The sequence below is a fragment of the Phalacrocorax aristotelis genome, chromosome 3 (genome assembly GCF_949628215.1).
Source record: "Phalacrocorax aristotelis chromosome 3, bGulAri2.1, whole genome shotgun sequence".
Lineage (NCBI taxonomy): Eukaryota > Metazoa > Chordata > Aves > Suliformes > Phalacrocoracidae > Phalacrocorax > Phalacrocorax aristotelis.
Genome location: NC_134278.1, coordinates 122,294,848 through 122,322,383, shown reverse-complemented (window position 1 = coordinate 122,322,383; position 27,536 = coordinate 122,294,848). Strand labels below are relative to the sequence as shown.

General features: G+C 38.2%; 1 protein-coding gene across 4 annotated transcripts in view; it reads right to left on the bottom strand.

Moving 5' to 3' along the window:
- RGS7 (regulator of G protein signaling 7) overlaps nt 1-27,536 on the bottom strand; it is a 243,849-nt gene that overhangs the window by 60,251 nt on the left and 156,062 nt on the right. For all 4 annotated transcript variants that reach the window (XM_075089406.1, XM_075089410.1, XM_075089409.1 and 1 more), the window contains exon 5: nt 6,718-6,824. In XM_075089406.1, the coding sequence (XP_074945507.1) occupies nt 6,718-6,824 (107 nt within the window). The remainder of the gene's footprint in view (nt 1-6,717; nt 6,825-27,536) is intronic.

Here is a 27,536-nt window from a genome sequence, read left to right as displayed (position 1 = left end):
CTAGACACTGAAAATGAAACATGATTAAAAAAAATAAGTTTCTGATTAAAGGATTTTTTACAATGCTGTGATTGTATGGAAAAAATCCATCAACAATAAACTTGTGTGCAGTTAAAATGACTGACACTTTTCTAAAGGTGTATTCCAAATTTTCATGCCTAATTGTTTTGTATTAACAGTCATGCATTTCTGGTCTTAATCTACTTCGCCATGTGTCACGCATACCGGATAAACTGGAATACCCCTTGATAAATTGTAGCAATAGAAGTAAATCTCAGGCAATGTTACTCCTGGCTGAGAAAAGACCCAGCAAGAAACCTCATTACAAGCCTCCCACTAAAGTACAATTCAGTTATTATAATGATACATTAAGATTTTGGGGAAATGTGTATCAAGGTCCCCCGTTCAGGCTGGCCCTTGAGTGCACCAGACAGCCCCTTGCCTGTCTCTGTTCTTCAGGGGCATGCTCTGAGTGCATCCCCACCACTCCCGGCTGTAGTCCTCCTCAGCCCCAGTGCCTCATGGGCTCCTACCTGTGCAGAGATTTATTGTCCCAACCTTTGCAATGAGGCAAGTTAACGTCCCGCTTGCCCAAGGTCTCAGACAGAAATCCCTGGAACCTTTGACTCAAAAGATCTGATTTTCCTACAAATGGAGTCTGAAGTTTACTTCATCCCTTATGTGTTACAGACCTCAAATAGTTTAATGCATGTGCTGAGTTTACATCTTTCCACTTCTGTTTCAAAAGTCTCCACACAATTTCACAGTCCAGATGTTTAATAATCCCTTAGAAATTTTGCTAGAGAGGTTATCCATGAAGACTGGGGGAAGATTCGCCTTGTTCAACAAGGAAAGATTAGGAAGTCAGCTGAGTCGGGTAAGAAGATCCCTGGTCTCACGGAATGAGGTCAGGAATGTGAATAGAAGGTGTGTGCAAAGGAGAAAGCTACTTACTCTCATCCCATCTATTAAAAAACCACCACAGCAATGCAAGGAGGATCTGCCCATGTAAATGACCTTCTCTATACCTGGACTGCGCAAACAAAGCTTGGTTTAACTATTTGTTACTACTCACATATCCCAAGTACACCGTAGAAGAATTATAACATCCCTTGCAGTATCACTTATTCCAATAGCACAAACATTATACAATATATGTGCCTTGTTTCATGATCTAGAAACCCTACATATATGAGGATTTTCCCCAGAAGAGTTATGGACGTGGTATAACATGTTGTACCTCAACACTAATATTTTCAAAGAGAAGATCATGAAATATCAAAGTTTTTGTGTGAAATGTAGAAAACCTGAAGGAATTATCATACTTAAGAATTTCACTTTTCCTCAGAAGGAAATGTGAAGCAGTTTATCATGAACAAGTATTAGAGGGAACATTTGTCATTTTGCCATGACATCCCACTTATAGCCGGAAGGAGCGTGGGTGGTAGGATGGTTTGGGGGAAATCAAGTACTGTTTATCAGCCCAGGCAGAAATAATGCTGCCAGTTTTTGTCAGTACACTTTCAAGGCACTTTGTTTAATCGTGTCTGTTATTTGAGTAAGCAGCCAGTACAAGTCAGCAGCTAGAGAAATAATACTTACCTAGCACTGTACATGCAATCGTAGAGCCATTTAAGCATTCAGAACAAAACAGGCTGTTTCAAGGACCTTCATGCCATTGAAGGAAAACTGGTTTCACACACACAAATACTGGTTCTCTCACATTATAGACTAATACAATCAGGTAAACTTAACCACAGAAATCCGTAATCCTCCTGTTAATAAAGGCATATGAAACAAAAACCTGTAGTACAGCACATATTCCACACTGAACAAATTGTAGCAGTGGCTGCTATACATCTTGAGCAATCCTGTGAGAAAACAAATAGATCTGCTTTGGACCTACCATTAGATTAATCAATAAAAATATCTGAGCTAATGAAACAGTCACTTGTAAAAATCAGTGTTGCCCATCAGCTTTTATAAAACATGATTAATTTCTATGCATTAAACTGTATTGCTGGGGAGGGAAATCATTAAGCATCTTTCAGGTACCCCTTGCTGATACTAATAAGAAAAGAACTGTTGTTTCTGAAGCTGCTCCACTCCATGAAATCTTTTAAAATCTAATTACTGGGATGGGGGAGGAATATTCAAATCACTCATAAACTTCCCTTTGAATATTACTGCTATTCTTCTCACAGGCACCAGGGAGCCTTTATAAACTGCAGAAATCACGTCTTTGCTAAAAAATAGTTATACACAATCTCAGATGCCTTGCATGATGAATGGCAGAACTCACAGGCATTCAGTTTTACATTCCATGCAGTTGACACAAATGATCTCCTGGTAAAGGAAAAGATCTCTGGTCTAGCACTGTCAAGCCCGTAGAGGAAGGATGACAGCCAGTAGTGCTCCATGATTGGCTCAGAATTATTAAAAAAGAGGTTAAGGAAGTTGGAAACAATAAAGATTTTGGCTCTGTGACTCCTCTTTTCTAACCTGGAAAGGGGATGACCATGGAAAGCAGTGGGCATGGGGGAAGTGTGTCTGAGTAGGGAGTTAAACAAGAAAAAGGAGAACTGATAGGGCAGTCAGAAAGACATGGATTTGAAATTATTTTTCCCTCTTTGAAACCTAAGCAGAACCCGTATATGCTGAGCCTGAGCTGAAGAGACAATGAGTTAGCCCTTGCACCTGCAATTGCCAAAGAAATTCTGCCAAATGCTGGATAACATAACCTTATTTTTTATTTCTAAAATCTGGCTTCCAATAAAATCCCTCCCTCAAGGCACAGTAGATGATGCTGGAGCAAGGCTGTGGAGAGTGGCTGGAGAGCTGTGATGCTCAGCCACAGCCTCAGTATCCAGAATGGCCAGAGGCTGGCCCAGGACTGGGCCAAGAAGTAGCAAGCCAAGGAAGGCTGACCCAAAGAGATGCAGGAAGCAACATAATTACACGGTGATAGCTGTATATTTTTTAACCCCAATATAGGCATGGGAAAACAAGGATAGAGTGGTTAAATGCATTTGTCAAGAAAGTGTTCCCTGTGGTAGAACAAGAGAAGACATCAGAGGTGAAATCTTTATCTTGCCAAAATCCATGAGTTTTGCTGCTATCTTCACCAGACCCATGCTTTCACAAGAAACTGTGAACACTTTTTCTCAGCTATTCATGCCTTCCATCTTAAAAGTTACAAAACAAGAGCAGAACCTAACGTTCATCTCAGAAAATGAATTTAAGTTAAATCCCAAATTAATGTAATCAGAAAATGGGAGTGTGGTTATCACTAGCCTCAGGTGTCCTAGGAGTTTGTTTAAAGACAAAAGATATTAGGAAACATTAATTTTCCTCTAGGAACATTGACACACTTAGTATGCCTGTGCAACTTGTAGAAGAAATCAACATATCTTTCCTGGGGAGACTGTTATAGAAGTTACCAGCTGAGAGGGCAAGTCAGGCATTCCTTACCAGGACAGACATTATCACGTATGTGGCCATGGATGAAAGGCCTCAGTGAGTAACCCCTGGCCCCAGGAAGACCTGCCTTCTAAGGTGCACCTTGCTTTTCTTAGTTGGGTCCCTCATATCTATTTGTTCTCAGGTAGAGGAGGGTGGTTAGCAGGTATTCAGCTCCTTCTTTGGTCCCAGACTTAAATTACCAGGAAAAGGCAATGCAGCTGTTCCAGATAGTTCAGAAAGTATCACTATCCCTGAATTTTCTTCTTTGCCTTGTTGAGACTAATAAGAAATTTCCTATCTGAGTAAGGCAATTAATATTTAGATCCATCCCCTTTCAATTAAATTGTTATCCAAGAAACTAACCTAATTACACCTGAGTAGGTCAAAGAATGATCTGGAATGTTTTGGGTTTTTTTTTATTTATTTCTAAGGCCACATTATTTAAAAAAGCAGATATAACTACAATTTTACAGCCCTCCTCATGGCAAAAGTAATAACTGAAAAAGTATAATTTTGCCTGTAAAAGGGCATTTGCACAAATGAGGCACAGTCTCCACTGCTTTTATCTATTTCTATACAACATAAGGTTGTTTAAAACAAAATGAAAGTAATTTTACTGTCAGGAGGGAATGTGGCACCCTTTGGAAATCAAAAAATTAAGTGCATGGAGAACATTATTGCAGCTAGCCTGGTTTTTGTAGGTCAGGTCTTTGTACTGCAGACAGATTTCTCTGCAGGGATGGCTTCTGAACTTTTTAGTGCTGGCAGGTGCACAGTTTCCTCTTTTTATTAAAATACCCAGAAATTTGTGAATCCTGTCCAATACTCAGGGGGTCCTAGTTCCAAAGCACCTGAACAACTATTCCAGTGGGAAATTCACGCATTTGCAGTTAAACTTGCCTCCCCATTGAGTATGTTATCTTCATCTTCCAATTTAATAGCTTCAGTAACAGATTCTCTATTAGCCTTAATTTAGTGGGGAATGTGGAATTTTAATGACATAAATTTTGCTGTTACAACTCCAGTTAACAGTATGACACCACTACAGATTTTTTCTCATGCTATACATTAACAGCTAAAATTGCATTGTTTTAACGCTGTTAGTATAAGAATAGCAATGCAAAAGGTACCACAGAGCAGCAAATGACCAAAATACAGCAGATGTATACTGAGCAACACTTGAGGAAATCTTATTTCATATGCATATATCAAATAGGTGCCAAATCCTTAACTTATATAAATCAACTGATATCATTTTACAGTCTAACCCTCACTGAAGCGTCATGTCCAAACATGTAGGCTGTAGACCTCTCTGAAGAAAGCCCATGGCAGGGTAGCTGCAGTACTCTCAGTTGTTCACAGTGCAGCTAATTGTAATCTATATTTTCCTTCAGTAGAATTATCATGCTAGCAGAGGTGCTCATTTCCCATGTTTAAGACAGAAGCAGGCCAGCAGCTGTGCAGAATTTAATGACCAGCACTCCTATAAATAAGTCCTATTCTCTCCAAAATGAAGTCCTCAGATATTTTTGTCCTTCTGGCTGCTGCTTGCAAAGAGACAAGGCAAAGGAGCCTCAGCCATTCCATGATTTATTTCCACTTTTCACTTACCTCATAACCACATCAGTGCCTTTCCCTCAGCAGTAAGCCCCTTCACCCACGTGCCATCCCTCTCTTCTTTGTACTGAACACTGAGGAGGACGAAGCACCATGAGAAGGAAACCTTTTCCTTCAAATCCTCTCTCCAGTATCAAGGGTAACTGTGGATCTCGGGAAGGAGGCTTGGAGTGACTGCTCTTTGTATTACCCATGTAGACATGAAACTTACAGTCCTGTTGAAGGACAGGTGTTTTGCACTGTATGACCCACAGGATCTACATATGAAAATCTGATAATATTGTATGCATGTATGCAATAATCATTCTCTTTCTTGCCACCCTGTGCTGTACATTTTAAATTATATTCACTCTAAGATTCTGATTTAGACCAAATATTAGGAACCTTTCTCTTCCCTTATGTGGGTCTATAGAACTCAAGCCAAAATATTGATGAAAGGACTATACAGCAATTAATATAATACAATGCTTGAGACTGTGATTGGTCTCCAATATATCACAGTTTTCTTCTGCATTTCAAGGACCACAATCTAGTTTTATATTATTCTTGATGGCTTCTTATTTAAACAATATTTAGGACAAAGCTTAGACTTAAATATCTTGAAGACAATAGATTTTTTACTACCTAATATTATTTTTCCATAAGTATTTAACACACTTAGAAGTAACAGAGCAAGATTACCAAACTATGGAATTCACATCATCAATTTCACAGTGATAATCCTCATATAATTTCAAACCAACAAGTATCTAGGGAAGATCTTGGAGCAGCTGTTGGGGATACCTAGCAGGAAGACCACCTAATAGGAGGAGGAATACAGAGAACAACCACCATTGCCAAAGGTGGCACAAGGCAAACAAAGTTAGTTCCTTCTCTAGAATACGTAATCAGATACTGTACAATCATATTTGTTTCAAGTCATAGATGGTATTGCTTTGCAAACTTCTAGACGGCTATTCATTATTAGCAACATTCCTGCTCCCCAGTCCCTTAGTTTGAAATCTAATATAATAAAATAGCACTATGTAGGTATGTGAATAATATATGTGTAGGGAGAAGTATACATATACATATCTGTATGTATACATCCTTCCAGCTGGTTCTGAAGCATCTGCACATTTGTTGTATGCAATGGGACTGACAGATCGATGTAGAAATGTGCCTGTGCTTGTTTGAAGAGTACACACTACTTCAGTACTATTCTGTTACCAATAAGGAAATCCTCACATAAGAATGAATATAAATATTACCCTCAAATTTTTATCAGATATCTGCTATAGGCTTAATTAAAATACCTCCCCCTTTCCAAACTAAGACTATGTTAGGAATAAGAATCAATAAGATAATTTAATTTCCTTTAGTATATTTCCAAAATACTAGGTGAATTTATGTCATGAGAGATACTTCAACACTTAGGATTATCACACTTTTTCCAGGGATCAAAATGGTCACTCAACACTTTGCTGAATTAATTTCTAAATAAAATTCTTATACCATTTTTTACTTTAAAGGGAATTGCCACCATTTACTAGGTTACACAAGAGGCAAATATGGTTAAAATTTGCTATGAACCTTTGTGTAAGGTCTTTAATAGAAGCCTCCATTTGTGCAAGTCAAGAACGTATTGAAAAGACTTACCTGGAATCGATAAAATGTGCCATCATCCTTTAGTGTTAGAACATGGTCTGAGATTGGAAAGAAATAGCCATGTGCTGCCATCAGTGTTCCCAAATGTAGAGCTTCCACTGTTTGAAGAACAAAAGAAAGATAAATTAAAAAAATTAAATAACTACTTTTCAGCAGTTTAGTTTTCTTGTTCAGATTAACATTATCTCCTGCAGATAACCACTTGACTCTCAGCCAAGGTCCTGCCATCATGAAAGCGCTGTCTTTTCCATGTAACATAATAGTGCAACCAAAAAAATTCCTTTATTTTCTTTAACAAATGGCTATTAGATGTCCCTTTTGTATCTGCAGTTCCACTATTTACATCAGCATTAGCAGGTAGCTACCACAGTGTTCACTCACTTGCTTTGAAGCTGAAAACAGCTATCATTTTTACCCTGATGGTGCAGCCCACTTTTCCTCTTCAGATTACATGATGTTTAAATAGTTTATTCCTATTGCATGATATCTTCCTCACTAGATTTATCAGAACTACAGTAAAGGATGGAGATTTCCTTGAAAGTTTCTCATTACTGGGAAAATAACAAAGGATCACAGAATTGCAGAATGGTTGAATTTGGAAGGGACCTCTGGAGGTCATCCGATCCAACGCCCCTGCTCAAACAGGGACACCTAGAGCCAGTTGCCCAGGGCCATGTCCAGACAGCTTTTGAATATCTCCAAGGAGGGAGACTCCACAACCTCTCTGGGCAACCTGTGCCAGTGTTTCGTCTCCCTCACAGTAAAAAATGTGTTTCCTGATGTTCAGAGGGAACCTCCTGTGTTTCAGCTTGTTCCCACTGACTCTGGTCCTGTCACCGGGCACCACTGAAAAGAGCCTGGCTGTCTTCTTTACGCCCTCCCACCACGTATTTATACACACAGATGAGCTTCCACCTGAACCTTCTCTTCTCCAGACTGAACAACATCTTTTCTCATAGGAGAGATGCTCCAGGCCCTTAAACATCTTTGTGGCCCTCTGTTGGACTCTCTCTAACGTGTGCATGTCTCTCCTGTAGTGAGGAGTCCAGAACTGGACACACACAGGATGAATTAAATTCACTTTAATGAACAAGACCGTAATATGCAACAGTCAGGTTTATATGTGCTCTTATATTTTCAGTGAATCACTGTCCAGTATCAGTCCCTGAAATCTCTTAGTACTGTCATGATTTGGCTGACAAGAGCACAATGTTGTAGGAAGACAACAGCATTAGTTAGAGTCATGCTCTTGTTGCAGTATTTAAGTCTTACTCTCTCCTTACCATATTTCTTTACCAACCTTGTAACAACTCCAGTACATATCCCTAAAATAACTGCACAGGAATTTCTGCTGTAACATCAAAAATTTCCTAGCATAACCTGATAACATCAGTTCATAACCACTGAAGCATCTTAATTTTAAAAGATGAGCCCTGGAAAGGAGCACAAGGGTTTCTGAGCTTTATGACAAAGTCACCAGTTACAGGAGCTGGTGCTAAAGAGGTCACTGCTGAAAAGCAACATCAGGGGTGAGAAAAGGAAAAAGATCAATTAAAAGGCCATAGTGGACACCTAGGAAGTAAGGGGAAGGTGGGAAAGGGGAGGAAGAAAAAGATAAAGAGAAAAAAGACAGAAAAAGCCGAAAAAATGAGGAATCTTTGATCTAAAATATGAATTCAGCATGAATCCAGAAAGTATGCAGAATCAGGAAGGATGCATATTTGCACTATGGAAAACACATTACACCACCACGACATACACAGATTCCTATTTATCCTCTAAAAAGAGCTCATTTGCTCCTATTGCCTGTAATTTGGCTTTCAGCAATGGCAAGCATAAACGTTGCAGCACAGATCTGTCTTGTCCTGCCTTTTTAAAACATCACTGCGGCATCTGACCAGCAGTCACAGGATCGTCATGCAGAAAGAAATGCCAGTCCTGGTATCTGTGTTCTTGCTAACAAACACAGAAAGAGGGATTCACTTACACTGCAACCATTATTTTGGATATGAGAAGGAAACACAGGCTTATTTATTTACCTGTACTTCATCAGCATCCCAGAAAATTCCCTTTCACCCTTTTGCTCACCTGGAATCATTCTTTGGTATAGGAGATTCAGGAGGTGGAGTGGGACATTTTTAAGCTAACCCAAAGCCAGCAAGGACGTGAAAGGAGCAAGAAAGGGGATCTGGGACTGTACTTAACTGAGACCACGTAACCCTACCAGGGTTTATTTGATACCTAACAATCCTTGTGATCTCTCTGTTTAGCAGACTGGTTCCTGCCCCTCAGGTAGGGCTATTACCTAAAAAAATCCAACACACCCTGTCCAGCAGCGAGCTCTCTGGCCTGCTATAAAATGCCACAATCCTGTTAACAAGCCTTCTCCTGGTTGTGAGTTTACAAGAAATCTAACAGAACAAAGGTAGTTGCTTCACTCCTTGTGCTTGAGATGTCTGCGAAACCCCACTTGAACTTTTTCTGAATTAATGTAGGTCCATGTATTGATGTTATTCATATATTTCAAGCCATTACATTCTACTATCCCTTGGATCAGTAATTTTGAGCCAACACTTTCTGTAGCGAGTCAGTTGCTGAGGTTGTTTTCATTTTGGTTCACTTCATCTACCTTTTAATTTTATTAAGCTTTTCTTTGTTCTTCACACTGCAATTTATTGCCAATTCCAAAAATTTTATTTTTGCAGGTGTTATGTATCTTTGTGGAATGAAAGAAAAACAAAGGAAGAAATGTGCTGACATTTTTTAGGGAAAGAATTTCTTAGATAAGGGTGACAGGGCTTGCCAGGGAGCTCTGACGCAGATGAGAGTGCATTCATTCTCTTCAGATTTAGCAGAAACTAAATAGACTCCAGATTTATTTCATGTTCTTCCCAGATTTTGAATTTTAATATTTTTCAAGAGCACAAGGAGCTCACATTATTCCCTTTTACCCAGCAATCTTCAGACCACATCTGGACTACTATGTCCAGTTGCAAATAACATGTCCACTCCAATACAAGAAAGACATCAACAAACTTGAATGAGTCCAGTGGTGGGTGATGAACATGGTTGGGGCTGGAGAACGCACCCTGTAAGGAGAGGCTGGGGGAGCTGGGCTTGCTCAAACTGAAAAAGATAAGGTTTTGGGGGTGCCTAGCAGCACCCTTCCAATGCCTAAAAGGAGATTACCAATGAGGGAGCCAAGATCTTTATGGAGTTGCACGGCAATTAAAAAAAAAAAAAGAAAAAAAGAGACAATGTTAATAAACTAAACTAGGTCTGGTTCTGACTTCAGCCAAGCAGCAGAACAGGCTGCCCAGAGAGGCTATGCAGTCTGCATCCTTGGAGGGTTTTAAAACCTCAATGGATAAAGTCCTGGGCAACATGTTTGACTTTACAGTTGACCCTGCATTGACCAAGAGTTTGGACTAGAGTCCTCCTGAGTTCTCTCTCAACCTGAGATATATCACAGCTCTGTGACTCTACGTGGGTCAAGAAGAAGCGGAACATGGAGCAGAAAAAAGGGATGGAAACAATTGGAGAAAAAATTATTTGAAAGCTCCTACCAGAGCAGCCTATAATCCTGGCAACACTGGTTACAGTAGGAGTAAAAGCTTATATCTCTCTCACTGAGTCATCTACACAAGTATATAGTCACTACTAGTTCTCTGCAAAAAATTGAAAGAGCGACCTGGCCTTCTCCAGAAGCCAATTAAGGTTATTTAGGATCTCAGTCATTCCCAATATGAGCCTATAACTCTTCTTAAGTTTTGTATGGAGACTAAGGTGGTTTTACTTTCACCTCAGGCAATCTCATTCAGCTAGGATGAATCTATACTCACTCAGTGTTAAGGTATCTCTCTGCCCCTTTAGCCATTAAGAGTTAATAGGGACATATAAACTTGTCACATCTCTTCTTTTTTCCTTCAGCTAATAGACAATTTTCATTTTTTAATGGCTATCAAACCAGCAACTTATTCCAGCATTGCATAAATATAAACACACAAATATACCTTTTTAATATCAACCTAAGATCCACTGTAGCTCACACTTGGGAATGTGAGCAGTATCTGCTTTATTAAAAGAAAAAAAAACACCACACATGGTATAAGAATGAAGACATTCATTTGAAAGGCTAAAATCTCCATTGGTATCATCTGACAATGGAGCAACTGCATAGCTAAAGCATTATCAATAATCTTTGCACAGAGACTGAATAAACTATAAATCCAATATGGCTCAAACAGCTGAACAACGTCCACAAAATTGTAACCCTGCCTCATACCAGACTGGTAGGGGACTAACACAGCTGCTCTCTGCACAGCAGCAGTAGAACTTCTGCACAGAAAGAAAATTCAGCTCTCAGGAGGTTTCTAATCTCTAAGCAAGAAGTTGACCAGTGTATTACAAACACAACAAAGGCAACACTTGGATATACATCTCAATTTGCTAAAATGAGACTGAAAAATAAATACTGTAAGAAGCCAATGAAGTGGAACAGTAGGATTATAGGAAATAAAACCATGAGCTTGAAAAGGAAAATGTAGCCAGCAGCAGACTAGTCCTACATGCCTAAATGCATAGAAGTTCAATTTAGACATCTTCTGTATCCCCCAGCTATTCTTGCATGTGAAGTTAGGGGATTTTCACATAAGAAGCACATTTCATCTGGAAGAATGGCAGATGGAGATTAGGAACATCAAAAACTTCTACGAAGTGTATTAGTTAAGAAGAAAAAAGAAGCCTGAAAACATACTTTTAAATATAAAGGTTCCCAGGTAGAAAGAGTAATGTTTATGTGTATTCAGAATATAAATCCAAAAAATATTGGAGGACCACAGGCTAAAAGCAATAAAATACTGGAGGTTTAGGTGGCATGTGTACACAGACACACACAGAAATGTGGTATCTACCTATTATTTCCCAATCCAGAGCCACTGTGTGTAAGAATATGCAATGTAAACTACATTCTCAGAGTACACCCAGATAGCCTCGCTGAGAAGGCATAATTCAAACCGCAGTCAACTGCTATACAATGAATAAAAGCTACAGTCAGAGATGTCACACAAAAAATCTGAGGGAGGCAAAGCTCATGGAGGTGTAACTGGTAGAACAGAGTAGCCTTCAGCATCCTCTCTTCTTGACTGCTTGTTTTGGAGACATCAGTTAACTGAGGTTCCAGGTATACTTCCTAGCAGTGATACTGCTGAAAAGTGGAAAAGCATGTTCAAGAAACAAATTTACCCAAACCACTGTTTTAACTTTCCATATGTACAAAAGGACAGTGTTGCAAGTTATAGCAGCTAATGGAAAATAAATGCCTCAGGTGAAAGACAGAAATACATCTTTATGAGCCTGTTACATTTTAACAGGATATGAAATATTTTATATAAATTCAAAATATTGCTGTGGGTGTAGTTTTGATCCTTAATGTGTATGCTATTGCTGGGCTAAAAAGCTCAGAAAAAGCTTAAAATTCCATGGTTCACTCTGCTGTTGAACTTTATTTAGCTGAGGGGGTGAAGTGAACAACACATGTACATAGACTGATTAGCAATCATTTTTGTGAGAAGTAATATTACCCAGCCATCTGCTGTGCCATTACAAGGAGAGTGATCTTGATGGATTAATTGGTAGTCACTTTTAATATACTTTGTTATACAAGACAGTCAGACATTCTCAATGTTTTGGGACAATGCAAACCTGATGAAATCTAAAGAATTACAATATACCCTGGTTGCTGAGATTTCATTTTATTTTCTTTCTCAACATAGAGCAGTTTTCTCCTTACTGTAATAACTGTTGTATGGATTGATGACAGTTCGTTCATCTTAAATTGCAGGGTATGGTAATATCAGTGGAACAAGTTATTTCTTATGATAACATCCACAGGAGGGGATTAAAAAGGATGGATGTTCCTTGTTTTAATTTGGAATAAACATGTTTCCGTGCTTTGAAAGCCCTTAAAGGATACGTTTTCAGTGTTAAGTGTGAATTCCACTTTTCCTTGTGCATCTCAGATCTTCAGGTGATGTTGTTTGTATATATTTTTGTTTACTCTGAAGTCCATAAAACACTTTATAGTATCATACCATTATAGTTACAGTCTCACAATATCTGAAGTGGCTTCAAGTAATCTCTGGGGGACAAAGTAAAGGAAAGCAGGGTGTCGCCCTATTCTGCTCCACTTTAAAATGGTGCTTTTTTCAGAGTCTGCTTTATGTTCTTTTGTGCAGCTCAGTCCTGGAGAAAGATTTCCTACAAGGAATGCGGCTTGAGGCATTTTGTGTCCTTAAGTTTGCTATATGATGTAAGTGACAATGAAAAACCCAAACTTGCAAGTTTTTCATATACTTTTTGATACAAAAGTGTCAAACAAATGAAAACTTCCCTTTCCATCAAACAATAAAGTGTTTGTTATTTGTCTAATCTAAAATCCATCACAGTACTGAAGTGCATTGCTAAGCCACACGGCTGCCTGGAAAAAGAATTAATGAGTCAGAACTTCACAAGCACACATTCATTTTAAGTGTCGAATGCCAAGACATTATCACTTACTCTCACCTCACTCCTGCTGTGATTTCATTGCCAGTGTGAACACAAGCTGCAAAGGATTAACTTTAACTTAAAGTAATAAAATACAACTTGCTTCTCATGCTCACACGAAGCGTAGGAGAGACTCACTCCCTGGGCCTGACTGTGGCATTTAAAGAGGGGAAATTAAAACAGCTAGAAAAGTTCTTGAACACCCACGTCACTATAAACCTCTCTTTTTTGTCCCATCCAAAGCACTGATTTTGCAAAGGGAACAGCGCTCAATCAGAGTAACTTCAGGGAAGGTAAGAGAGTCATGAAGGAAGAGGCACTATCTACCCAAACACAGTTAAAATGAGATTCACGCTTGATTCAAAGACACTCATCACAAACCAAGTTACCTGTCACCACACCAGCTTATCTAAATAGGTAGGATTTTGCTTGTGCTGTGTGCTAGACAGTGGCTGCTGCTGCCATCAGCAGGCCAGAGGCATCGGTAGGAACATCACTCAGCAGGTAAGGGGGAAAACCTTTCAGAGGCGTGCCATGAATCTGCCCAAGGATCAGTAACATCCTCCCTTACAGTCTGAGCTGATCTATAACATAGGGTGTCACTTATACACATATCCCCAGTCTAGATATAACGATATATACCTGAAATGTTGACTACTTTGTACACAAAAACATCCAGCAAAATGCGGACACTCTACCAGTCTTGCCTTATGTGCTCACAGGATGTGGGTGAATTGGGAATGACCTAAATGTCTGACATAACCCTGGAAAGATTTCAGACAGACAAGATGAACAGAAGTCATGTCACAATGGAAGACTGAATGAAAGAGGAAGCTCACCTACAGTTTCTTGAAAGAAAAAGAAAACGTGAAGCAAAAGACCTTTCTTCACTCACAAGAAAAGGAAAAATAAGAAAGAAAAAAAAAGGAGGAAAAAAAAGGAAGAAAGAAAGGAGTTATCAAATAGGAGACAAGAAGTTAGTCCTTGAAAGACAGCTAGCAATACACAAACGTTCCTCTTGAAAACATTTTAAGTATTGTCTGTTAAATTTTTTATGTGATTGTTTCCCACTGGATTTCAGCTGATTCACACTCTAAACTGTTGCTACCTCCTACTAAAGCTTGGCTTTTATTTTCTTAATAAAACTGTATCTTGAAAGGTAGACCCCTGAGACCTCAAAATGTAATGACTTGGTGAGCACCATAGCTTTCATGTTGACAAAAAAAGGAAAAAATAAGAGTTGCAACTTGCCATCTCATGAGGCAGACAAGATTTGTTCAGTGTTTTCATTTGGCATACTGGAAACGTGCAGCTACACAGGGTAGAAGAAATCCATCAAGCTGCAAGCATCAGGCAGACTTAAGTACCAGAGAAAACAGAACATGGCATAATCTGGATACTTGACAACCAGTTCATTCAGCACATGGTGATGAAAAGTGGCCTGAATGTGTTTAAAATTGCCTTTAGTTTTCTTGTCATCTCTCGCCTCATGTTTTTAAAATATCTACCAGTATCACACCAGCAATCAGGCCCTCCAATGGTGGAAATCAGCTCTGTACCCACCAACCCAAGTCAGCATTTATAACACATTTCTTCTAATTTTACTATTACTACTCATGAATTTTTTTATTTTCAATTTTGCAGAAAACACAGACTTTTTACTATTTTATTACTCATAACGTTCGTCTCTTTAAATTGAAATGATAGAAGGATTAAATCCAGACTCCTTTGAAGTATGAGTTTCTTGTTTTTTCCCACTGGCACTTCCTCTGAAACTGCAACTTTTAGTTTGAGCTTTGATTTGCATGTTTCTTCAGGGCAAAATACAGAAAATCAAAACCTGTGTGTCCAGTTTTCCCTAATGACAGTCTGAGCCTGTCTTCAGAAGATATTTCCTAACACTTCATTCATTCCCCCTACAGCATGAAACTCTGTGCTAATATGTGTTATGTCATATGTGCACCCTTTGAACAAACCTGCTAAAGACAAAATTTGAAAAAATTTCAAAAAAAACCCACCATTAATGCAAATACCATACTTTTGCAAATTGTCTCAGATGAAATCTTGTTCCACAATTTCAAGCATCTGCCGAAGACCCCAAAATATTGGACATAGACTACTTCTACGCAGTAGTAGAATTACTATGCTATTGTTTCAGGTTTTCTTGTGTACTGCTTGCCAGTTGCTGCTGGTACACCAGATCTTCCTACTTTCTTTGCCTCCAGTGACTGGGTCTGCAGATGTGTGACCAAATTGTTTGCCTGCAAATGTTTGTTGGGGAACCATGTGATACATTTTCCGTGGCACAGGACACCCAAGAACTTGTGCAAGCGAGTGTCAGCCAGGAAATATATTGTACATCACACTCCCTCAGACACGGTGCCCTGTACGACAGCATGCTTCCCTGGTCGCAGTACAGTGTCACTGCTTCTCCCTGTCTTTGTCACGCTCCGGACAAGGCACAGCTAGCCACCGGCCAACCCCTCTCAGTCAGCTGTGCTTGGACGCCACAGGCACAGGGGCAGTCAGAACAGCACACTCCAAGCATACGACCAACAGGCACTGCCACAGCCGGGTATACGTCTGGGGTGGGGTTTCAAAGGAGGACACCGAGTTTAAGGCTTGGCAGATCCAGGGCATGTGAATAACTGCGTGGTTGATGCACCGTTTGGATTCGTGGCCAGCAAATAGGAAGAGTGGGCACAGGCTTTTTCAGTGCACAAAATATTTGGTCCTGAAGGAACCACGGAAGGTAATATTGTTGAATCAGAGGGATGTCAGCTAATGTGGAGTTTCTGAAGTTGGGTGAGGGTAAGCAATCAGTAGCACTAAACTCTTGCTATGATTACTGCTGGTTAAGATGAATCACGACACCTTTTTAGTCTCTAAGTCTGTTTTGATATCAATTGCTACTACATCAACCATTAATTTTGTGTCATTGTCATGCATTGCTATCATAATCACAGAACACCCACTTATGACCAGGCAGTAGAGATAATACAAAGAACATGCAGCAGCAGCAGCTAGAAAAATAACTGCCTCTTTCACTGCACTCGATACAGTAAAGAAGAATACAATCCTCTTTATAGCAATTTTCATACCTCCAGCAAACTGAGAGCATAAAATGCTGAAAATAATGTATTTCTTTCAATGGGAAGAATGCTGTGCTTTTGAAGTCCAGCAGGAGTTAAAAGCTTTATAGGTAAATTGGTATCATTGAGACGCACATCAGGGAAAAATATCATCAAAGCTCAGGCAAGGTAACACTGAAGAGTGTAGAGGTAGCTTTCCAGAGAATAACATAGGAATGCAATTCCCCATGTGATCAGATACAGTTATCTGGGATGCATATATACAAAAATCCAAGGCAGTTACTACAAACAGGATCACTTTTACAGAATCTTCTTCATCCATTATTTATAATTCATTTCTTTGACTGGCAAGTAAAATATATTTCAATGTCCACATCAAAATGAAGGATGAGAATAAACTTTCCAGATGTTGCAAAACTCCATTTTATGCCATCACATGTTTCTATTGTCAGAACCTCCCTCCCAGGGCTCACTTCTCCCCATTCCACAGGATTCACACAGATAATTGTAGAGAACTCTCAGTTCAGCCAGATAATCTCTGCTATTAAAAATACAGAAATAGTGACAGATACTAACTAGCAAAGCTAGCTCAATGAAAACCCTTTCTTAGGGCATTTTTTTCCCCACAAAAAGAGAAGAGGTCTCAGTGAATGACATATTTCTTCTCTAGTGGCAGAATCTAAATATAGAAGGAAGAGATAGCACTGATTACAATACCAGCAGCAAAAAAACTATCAAAGACTGTAAAATTAATTTATAAAATTAACAAAATCTTCTAGCTGGGTCAACATAATGGTCACCCTCTGTTTTAGAGGCAAGCCAAATATTAAATTGCTGAACTGTTAGCCGTAGTGGGCACTTTATTACTTAAATCGCCCTCAGTACTAGAGGAAAAAAAGTTGGAAAACAACAGATGTCCGTACTGACAACATGATAAGAACTATGATAAAGGGTAGAATGAATTAAAATAAAGATAAAGGCAACAGAAAAGGAAGACTCGGCACTACTTTTGTTGGTGGATGCAATATTTCACAACTCTGTGAGTATTCCTGTGTGGAATTAATGAAGTAATGAAAATCTGGTTAACGTATTACCCTGGATTTTCAGGGGGCTCTTGGCATGAATCCCCCAAATGTTTTCTAAATGAATTAAGCAGATCTGGGATAGAAAGTTATGGAAAAAGCAATAGATAGACAGGAATAAAGGTCAGGCACAGTGGATCAGTTATCACACTGAAAGGGGGTAGGCACTGTAGCTGTGTTTATTAGATCCTGAACTGTTCAGTATTATCCTAAATTATCTACAGAAGGGTGTGACTGATGATATAACAAAATTTGCTGGAAGTATATCATTACTGGGGTAAGTAAAAAGTGAGTTGTGAGGAAATGTAAAAGGACTTCAGGGTACTGATTCATTAGGCAATGCAACAGCAGATGGAATTGAATTTTGATAAATTATAAACATTTCAAATATGAACCTCCCCTCCCCAAGTTCATATGACCAGTATGTGGCTGCAAGTTAGCTGCTGCTGCTCAAGAAAAAGTAAAGTCACTATATATGATTCTGTGAAAATGTCTGCTCAAATCCCAAACAGAATGTAATGAATTATTAGGAAAGAAATAGAAAACAAACCAGAAGACATTGGTAGTATACAGCATAGCACACCCACATCTTAAATTCCGAGTGGAGTTCTGGTCATTTAATCTCAAACTATATGTATATTTTTTAAAATAACACAGGAAGAAAGAGGATAAGGACTGTAAGAGACCTATGAAGGCTTCCGTACAAGAGATATCACAAATCAGAAAGTGGGCCATGGAGGACAGCTGTTATAGCAGACTATAAAATCATGGCTAGCCTAAAGAAGGTAAATGAATAAGGAATAATAATTTGCCACTTTTCAGAAACCAAGAACCTGGAGTCAACCAATGTGATTACCAGGCAGACCCTTCAAAACAAAAAAAATATATCTATAATACCTGATCAACCTCTGTTACCTATTGTCATGGAGCATTGTAAAAGCAATGGAAGACACGTCATTCAGGGACGATTAAACAAGAAACTGGAAACACCTGCAGGTCAGGGGGTTCCCTAAGCTTCAGATTGTCAGGAGCTGGACAGGCGAAGCAAGGTACCACTACACCACCTTTCTCCTGCAGTGCAAGGCTGTTCCTAAGCATTTGTGACTGACCACTGCCAGAAACAGCTCATGGTCCAGATGGACTGACTGCAGATCCGTCTGTCTTATGTTCTTACTGACATTGTACAAAGTACACTTAATCTCTAGTATGTTGGAGCATACATTGGTAATAAACTGTTTTTCATTGATACCTATGTTTTTTCTTGCTGTACAGAACATTTTTGGCTTGCTAGTTAAAAAAGCAAATAAACAAACAACTACTATTATGCTTAAATGCCCCCAGTGTGCAGAGTCTCTTTTAATATTAAATTTGAAATCACAGTCTATTTATTGGTTAATTGCTCTTCCTGGACATAATTTTGGCGTGTCAGAATATCTTCTAAATATACTGTGCAGAAACTTAAATACGCCTTTTCACTTCTAATTTATTCTCAGTCAGCCATTATTATTATTACGGTAAAAGTTATTGTAGATAGTTGAATTACTTCTGATCTATTTCTTGTAGGCATAAGTTTTCATCTGCTACAGATATTTCAGAGCATATATTTGCAAAATTTCATTAACATGAACATTACAACCCTGGGAATTTACAGTTGAAACTCTCTAGAAAGTCATCTGTGCATTTAATTTTATTACAGAATTATAGTGGCAGTCACTAAAATTCATGGCAGGTTTAGCTATGAAACTCTAAATCCCCATCCCTAACTTCCTTGAAAATATCCTTATTAGGTGACAAATATATGAAGCTACCTCAAGAAATAACAGTTTTCATTTATGTTATAAAGAAAAAAAATCAACCATTTATTATTTCTCTGAGACTTTAATGAAAACATTTAATTTCTCACAGTTATATGATATATTAGTTGCTTATTATATTTTTGCTTTATTTCATGCTAGTGATTGTATTTATTGTATTTGAAGATGTATGTAAATAATTCCACAACTTCAAAATGCAGATATTCCACGTTTATAGTTCTCCGTAAGCCTTCTAATAAGCTTAAAAGCTATTAAAAGATTAAGTTGTCCAGTTTATCTGAAGTGTCATGTTAAAGCACTCAGTAATTAAGAAACAAACTTTCAAAAGCCAGTGTAAAGTACTTGTTATAATTTCTGCATGCCTAACTGAGGTGAATAGAGTCTTTTTATGGTCTGGATTCTTTTTTTTAATTAATTTGAGCTTCAACTTTACTGAGAACAGTAACCTATAAAAATTAGATTCTATCGTCACTAGATATTTTAAACTTTGTGGATCCAAGTGTTCTGAACCCACATGAGGTCTTGCAACTACAGAACCACAGTAGACATGGCTCTTGTCACCCACCCTGACACATGAACAGTGAAAATCTTAAAAATTTGTGAAAATTGAGCAGGTGAGTGAGTTCAACCAGTGAAATTAGAAGAAAGAAGCAGCGTTAGAGGGAGAACATCTGAATGGAGAAGAACATGTGACTTAGGTCCACCAGCAGCTGTAAGCAAGTGAGAACCAGAGGATATTTTATGCAGTAAAACTGGGGAATTAACCACAGAGATAAAAAAAGAGAGGAGAGGATGGGAGGCAAAAAGGAAGGAAAAGAGGGAAGGGAATACTGACAAAGGAGAAAGCATCTAGGTAATATTAACCTGTCCAAGATTAAATGGCAAGCAATGTCCTTTGAGTAGTAAACTAGAGCACCCAGCACTTAATCTTGAACCACCACTATGCTCCTGGGTGGGCAGCAGTATTTCTCTACATGTGCTATGAGAAAAATTAAAATCCTCTTAAGGACAATTACTAACTAACTCAAGAGAAGGCCTTACATTAACCTCCCAGTCATCAAATACTACATACAACATGTAAACATTAAAAAAATTTTGTTTATTTGACTATAAATAGCTGCACCAGCTGTTGGCAAGATGAAATAGAATTTCAACTACTTTTATTCAATTAAGTTGCTCAGATTTGAAATCCCACTTCCACCTACTTATACTTTCCATTACTATATAACACAGTTCTCTCTGGAAAAGAAGGAAGCAGAAAACTAATTAAGTCTCTAGACAACCATTTAGCTGCTTTTAATTAATTATGCCAGTATGGACTGGGAATTAGTAAATGTTCTTCCTGTTAAACCTTCAAAACTTGGTACGATCCCAAAGGTTCAGAAGGAGGCTGTCAAACGGTGAGAAAAGCACAAAAATTCCTAGTAACCTTAATAAAAATGAGACCAAATATTTTATTAGGAAGGCCATTATAGTTTAATTTATGCAATTAATGAGCTTTATTTCTAAAAGTTATCAGAGTTCACCCTAAAAGAGCATACCTTTTCTAGGATCCTTCAACCGTACTTTTGTCCTTAGCTAAGTTAAGTCAATGAATATATGTTTTATTGTTATTAACAAAGTTGGTAACATAGTAGTCTCTGACCATGCTGAATAATCAAAAAGTGGCAGCTACTAGCATGGAAGGTTATAATGTGAGCAGACAAGATGGGGAACAGACAGTATATTTTGAATAAGCAGGATTTGGTATCTGAAGCCAGTTATTCTGAATATCTGATGCATCAGTAGGAAGTTAATATTGGCCTTACACTGAAATATTGGTTCCATATTCTGAGCAATGGCATCAAGAAAAAAAGATTGGTACAACACCTGGAAGGAGATACCCAGTTTAGGAACACCAGTTACTTAGAGGAACAGTGTGGAGAATTTCCAATGAAAACTAAGGAACAAAAATCACCCAATTTGGGATTTGATTCTAAAAACTGATTATAAAGCTTTCCAGACTTTATAAATCACTGGGGAGAAGCCAGTATCAGTTTGGAAGAGCTCATCTTATATATAGCTTTATGATGAAGCTGTGTACTTCGAGGTAACTTCACCGGTTAAGATTTCAATTGTGCAATTTGGATTTCTCATAGCTTAATTTGTTCTGTGACAAAGGATGAAATACATTCCCTCAGTTGGTGCAACAGAGCACCTGAAGTTCTTTCCAATGAAATTACTTGAAATTAATGCTTATCAATGTTTCAGCTTCTGTCACCTGGATCTGGTAATATTTGTAGCATTATCTTTTTATCTGAGTAGGCTTCCTAATCAGTATTTTGTTTTCTATTCAGTACTTCTTTCTTCCTCTGTACCCAATAAGACTCTCAAAGACCTCAGTGCACTATAGCCCATCCTGCCTCCTGAATTCTAAAGAAAATGCTGATTGTTGGGTTGTTTCAATTTCTAAAATCTAACTGGGTATTGGACACTTTTTGTAAACTAGCATTTGGATTTTAGCCTGAGATATAGCTTAAAGGCCATGTTACACCTGGTCCTATTTTAAAAGGCATCTAGTTAAATCTTCTTTCTTTTGGAGATAATGAGAAAACCTCCAGCCTTCTGAGGGGTTGGAATCTCACCTTTAATGATTAAAACACAGGAGGAAGGAGTGGTGACATGTGAAGGTATTACACCTATCACTGAAAATAATTTTGAGTAGAATTTGGAGACTTTAATATTAATGAGTTATTTCTTATTAAAAATAAATAGCTTTGAAGACATCATCGTGGAACCAGGGCTAGTATTAAGAAAAATGAAATTTATAAACTCAGTTGAAGGTTTGTTTTTAACCAAAAGTAAGCAAACTTCAGCAAAGTCCTGTTTTCTGTAGGAAATGTGTGTGGCACAAATTATAGTTCAATCATAGAATGGTTTGGGTTGGAAGGTACCTTAAAGATCACCTAGTTCCAACATCACTGCCATGGGCAGGGACACCTTCCACTAGATCAGGTTGCTCAAAGCATAATTAAAACCAAAAAGAGAACTATTTTGAATTAGTATGCTATTGACAATAGCAAACAAGTTGGTCACAGAAACAATGTTACAGAACACCTATATTTTGCTGTAGAAGTAACAGTATCATTTTATTCTTACTGTTATACAGCAAAGTATGGTAGAAGGTGGCAAATTTCATACTTGTGATCTTTACCCATTACTCCAATATGGACATTCATTTATAAATTAAACAGATGCAATTCATTAATACTTTATAGGTAATTCAAAAGTTTATAGCATTACTTCAAGGATAAATAGTATTAGGTATCTAGACTAGACCTATTTTGTACCTGGCTAATACAACCTGTTATATTGCTAAACATCTTAAGAGAATATCTTTTACTGTTCATTAAGTGGTTTCTAAAGACATTTTTGGAGTTTACAGTGTTGTATTATATAAAAATCCTGCTATCTAAAGCATGGTGTATTAATTATTAGGATGAAAAAACAAACTATTTTATGTTGTATCTTGTAAAATAATGCCACCTTAACGCAACCAGGGAGGAGGAATTTTATTTACACATGCTTAGCATAATGAAACAGATTGTGATCCTGTGACCTATCTGCCTATATAAAGGAAGTGATTTGTTGCTGATACTATGAACTCTTAGCATCTCTACCAGTCACAAACTCCAGTTCTTTCCTGCAAGTGTAAAAAACTGTTCATTTTTAACCAGCTGCCACACTACTAAACATATCAAAAGAAATGACTGCTCCTTGAGAGGAAATTGGAAACACTGATGTAGCCTACCACCTATCTGCAAGCAAGAAAATAAACTGGCCAGCCTAGGAACAGGTTCATCATCTTCAAGAGTGACTACATGGAAATGAGGCTGCTCAAACAGTACTGGTACATATGTAGAGTGAAAGCTCACTCCAGGCTGGCCCTGCTGCTCTCTGTTCTCTTGGGAGACACTCCTAACACATGGGTCTTCACAGGGTATCAGCTTATACCAAACTGGAAAAAGCTTCAGTGGAAAAAACATGAAATCCATTAAATCTGATTTATCCTGTCACAACTGAATTATAGGCAATACACTTGTGTCCACCATTTCCAAAACCTATCTAAAGGCTTTGGGCAAATAAAATTACCTCTGCAGTCCTGAAACTGCAGCAGTGGCTAGAAGGCCACTGATTGCCACACACAGGTAAGTGCCCGCCAAAACCAGCACAATAACTACAGGAAAACCTATCATATTTTTATTTTGCTTGAGTATCACAATGTTAATACTATTGGTACTAAAGCCGTGTCTGTAAATTTTGACATTTTCTATTCCCAAGCAGGATTTGAGTTTTACTTTCTTTCTTTTCATATGAAATTAAAGTCATTATTCCATTTAAATGTTACAGGACCTGACAAACTCAGATCAAATTCACCCAGTAGAAGAAAGTTAGAAAGTTATTTACACAGGACTTGATGAAGGTTCATGAGGTTTGCCTCATCGAACAAAATGTGCCCAAGATTCTGTTAGACATATGAAAAAAGTGAGTGTCCTGGCATTCCTGGCTTCCTAGCATGAGTGTTATGGTATGCGCGCAGGCAGGGTAAATTACTTTTATCAGCTTTTATTCTTCCAGTTAGGCTGATAAATGGGATGTATTCTACTCTTGCTGTATTTCCACAAGTTTTGATTAATGCAAAGACCACAAACATAAGCATGACCTTTCCATTCCCCTCTTTCTTCCTTTTCCTAAGAGGCTTTTTTCTCCATTAGCAAACTCTGGAAGGACCTCCCATTCACTTGCAGCTGTCTGGTGCTGTCTCCCAAATGGCAATCATTTAGAACACCTTGTCTGGCTCCTGCTTTTTGCTGCTACCTTACTGTATATGCATGGGAAAAGGGCAGAAATAACTTAGAGCTGAACAATTTTTCAAGTACACTTTCATAAACTCAAAAAAACCCCTAATATTTTTCCTCTAATTCTGTAGAGCAAATACTGTGTATTATCAAGGTCATTACTGATACAGCAGCTGCTGCAGAGAGATTTTACTAGAAAGAAAAGGAGGGAAAGTTGGAAGAAACACAAACGCATGTGCTACTGAGTCCTCCCTTTTAATTGCAATGGATCAGTGGCCACAGTTTATGTGGCTGTTGGTGGGCATCTAATTACAAATTAGCTACATCAGGTAAGTGAAAAGACTATTAATGGCAAGAACTGAAGTTGAAAAATCATAGGAGGGTGTCTATTTCAAGGTTTTATAACTTACAAAGTTTGATTTAGTCATATGTATTTCACTTCCGTGTAATTCTTGATGTCCAAGAGAAGTAAGAAGTAGCAAACTCCTTCAACAGACTGCCAAAATGAGCTGGACCAAGGCAATCTGAAAACAAAGGCTGCGCATTCTGGAGGTGGCTGCAGTACTCTGGCTCTGCTAGAGTAACCATCCAATAATGAAGTGCCTTCAGTCAAATTCAGTTGGTTTTGCAGATATGAGTGATTTAAATAAGCAACACTCAGGAGTAAAGGTACTGTAAAGGAACAAGGGGGTGATGGCTAAACATGTTATCAACTTTTAAAGGTTCTTTGTGAGCAACCTAGATAGGAAGTCTTCATGGGCTGACCTAAGGATGAAATGCATGTTTGTGAATAACACACATTTCATTATGAAAATACTTGAAGACCGACAGTGGTTTTTCTCCTTAGACAGACAACAGCGTGATTTTCCATTAGGATACTGGAATGCTACAGAATAGGGAAATCAAGTGTCTGCCCAAAGGGAATTAAAGAAATCAGTGCAAGAACATAGTACAGAGTTAGTGTCTCCGCAGTTTCAGCTGACACCTTTAAATCAGCTCATCTACCCTTTTTGTTCTACTTTTTCCCCTAAGGATTAAAAAGACTTCAGTCTCTAGCCTGGTCAGTCTGGTACATTTCACGGCACTAATCATCACTTTAAAAAAAGAAAAAACATAATGTAGAAAAACAGCGTAGATTTTCCGCATTAAGAGTAATTGGCACCATCAGTGAAGAGTCAGCACTTACCCTGTAATGGTCAGTTCAACAAACACATGTATAAGTGCCAAACCACAAGCACTTACAATACTGTAAACTCAGTTAATTGCTTCTTTTTCTGGTTGAGATCAGGCTTATTTTTATGACTGAATTAAACTTACACATTAAAAATAACTTTGATTATTTCTGTTCCTTAAAATTTTACAGATGAGTTGTAGGCTGAAACACAAACATTTTTTTAAGTACATATTGAAAAGCAAACAATATAACAGCAACTGTACATTGCGCACAGCTATTCTGGGCACAAGCTCTACTCTGCTCCACTGGAATATCTTCAAATCTGGTATAATTTAGCAGAATCCGCCCATCATCTCCAGTTTATTTTCTTGATGGAGATTTACTGCAGCAAGCCAAAATCTTTCAAATCTTCCACAGAAAATAATTTTCCATTTATGAACAAATGTGAAGGGTGTTTTTTGACTGGCAATTTATACTTGTAACTATTTTTTACTTGAAATTGCTGTTTTCAGATAATAGCTTTACACTTTACACTTATTAACACAGTGAAAGCAAATGTTGCTGCCAGACCTTCTCCTGCCTTTTGTTCTCCCACTATCCATAAAGCAGCCTCCTTCATTCCCATATAAATGGTATTGGAGTTGTATTCCCCATGCAAAACAAAGGGAAAAAAATTGCACTACAAAGTGTGACTTTTTTGTGGTACTGCCACTTCCTTGTTAATAGTTCTTCGTTTTACTAAAGAACAAGTTGACTGGAGGAGTTAGGTGTTTTCACCCTGGAGAACAGAAGGCTCGGGGGGGACCTCATCACAGTTGTCTGGTAGTTAAAGGGTGACTGCAAAGAGGAGGGAGGCTCTCTTCACAAGGAGCCACATGGGGAGGACAAGGGGCAATGGGTACAAGTTGCATGGGGAGAGATTTCATCTTGATATAAGGAAGAAATTTTTTACAGTGAGGACAATCAATCACTGGAACAATCTCCCCAGGGACGTGGTGGAGTCCCCGTCACTGGAGGTGATCAAGATGCGATGGGACAGGGTGCTAGATAAGCTCATCTAGGCTCTCTTTCCCATGAAATGTTGGACTAGATCTTTTGAGGTCCTTTCTAACCTGGGCTGTTCTATGATTCCATGAATCTAACTTGTCTACTTACCCCTTAAATCACAATTTGCATGCCTTGCTCATATAAGTAGTTCACAGCACTGGTAGATGAGGTATACAAATAGACCTTTAAGTTTTTCTGAACAGGGTAGAATATACTCTTAAAATATGTGAACAAAGGTCACCTTTATGTTACTCTTACAGGTATATTGCTGGTATCAGAATTCGACAGATTTGATAACTTTCAGTGCAAACACAGCCATTATTTATTTCTGCATCACAAAATTGCATTGCTTCACAAAAGCTTTGTAACAGGACCCTATGGGGGTGTTTTAAAAGACAGCCATAGTAAAACCCTGACACATTAGTGAAAAGAGAACAGAAGATACTGGAAATCCAAATTATGGTGACAACAGTTCACAGAACTTCAGGGCTTTTCCACAGGAAGTTCTAGATTGACTTGTCTAGAACTGGAACAAAAATTCATACACTGAAAAGATTTGATAGAACAGAATATTTTCAGAAGTTTTGTCATGTTACTAGCTCTTGCTCACCATCCATCAGGTTCACTACTATCTGGCAATTCTGATCACTACCCAAAGGCAGCATTTAGGGTCATTGACTTTCTGAAGATTATTCTATTTCTGAAGATAGCTGACTTTGGACTAGGACTGACATGCATAAGACATTTTTGTCATTGTGGATAGTTTTTTCCACCCATGCAGTCTGAGAGGATAAAACCCATCTTAAATTAAATTACTGTGGTGTTCTGGTTACATATGTTAGTATTTTGTGTGTTTGTTTAATTTTAATTGGACATCAACAATGGGAACCATGTTTTCCATTTAGTTTAAGGTTTATTCTATTCCAGATTTCGCAATAACCGGATAATCTGAATGACAGCCTATCCCAGTATTGCAGTTCTGGTTTCACAAATAAAGGTTAAGCTTTCATAGCAAAAAAAACATAGAATGGCAATATTTCAAGCTCTGATAAATATAGATAGGTGAGTGTTTTGTAGCCGACAACTGAGAAATACAATATCACACATAGGTCTCTTGCAACCTCCTCTTTATCTTCAAGAAGTAAACATATGACTCTGTGTAAAGTTACATAAAACTGGAGCATTTGATGATCTTTTTCATGTAACATATGGATAAG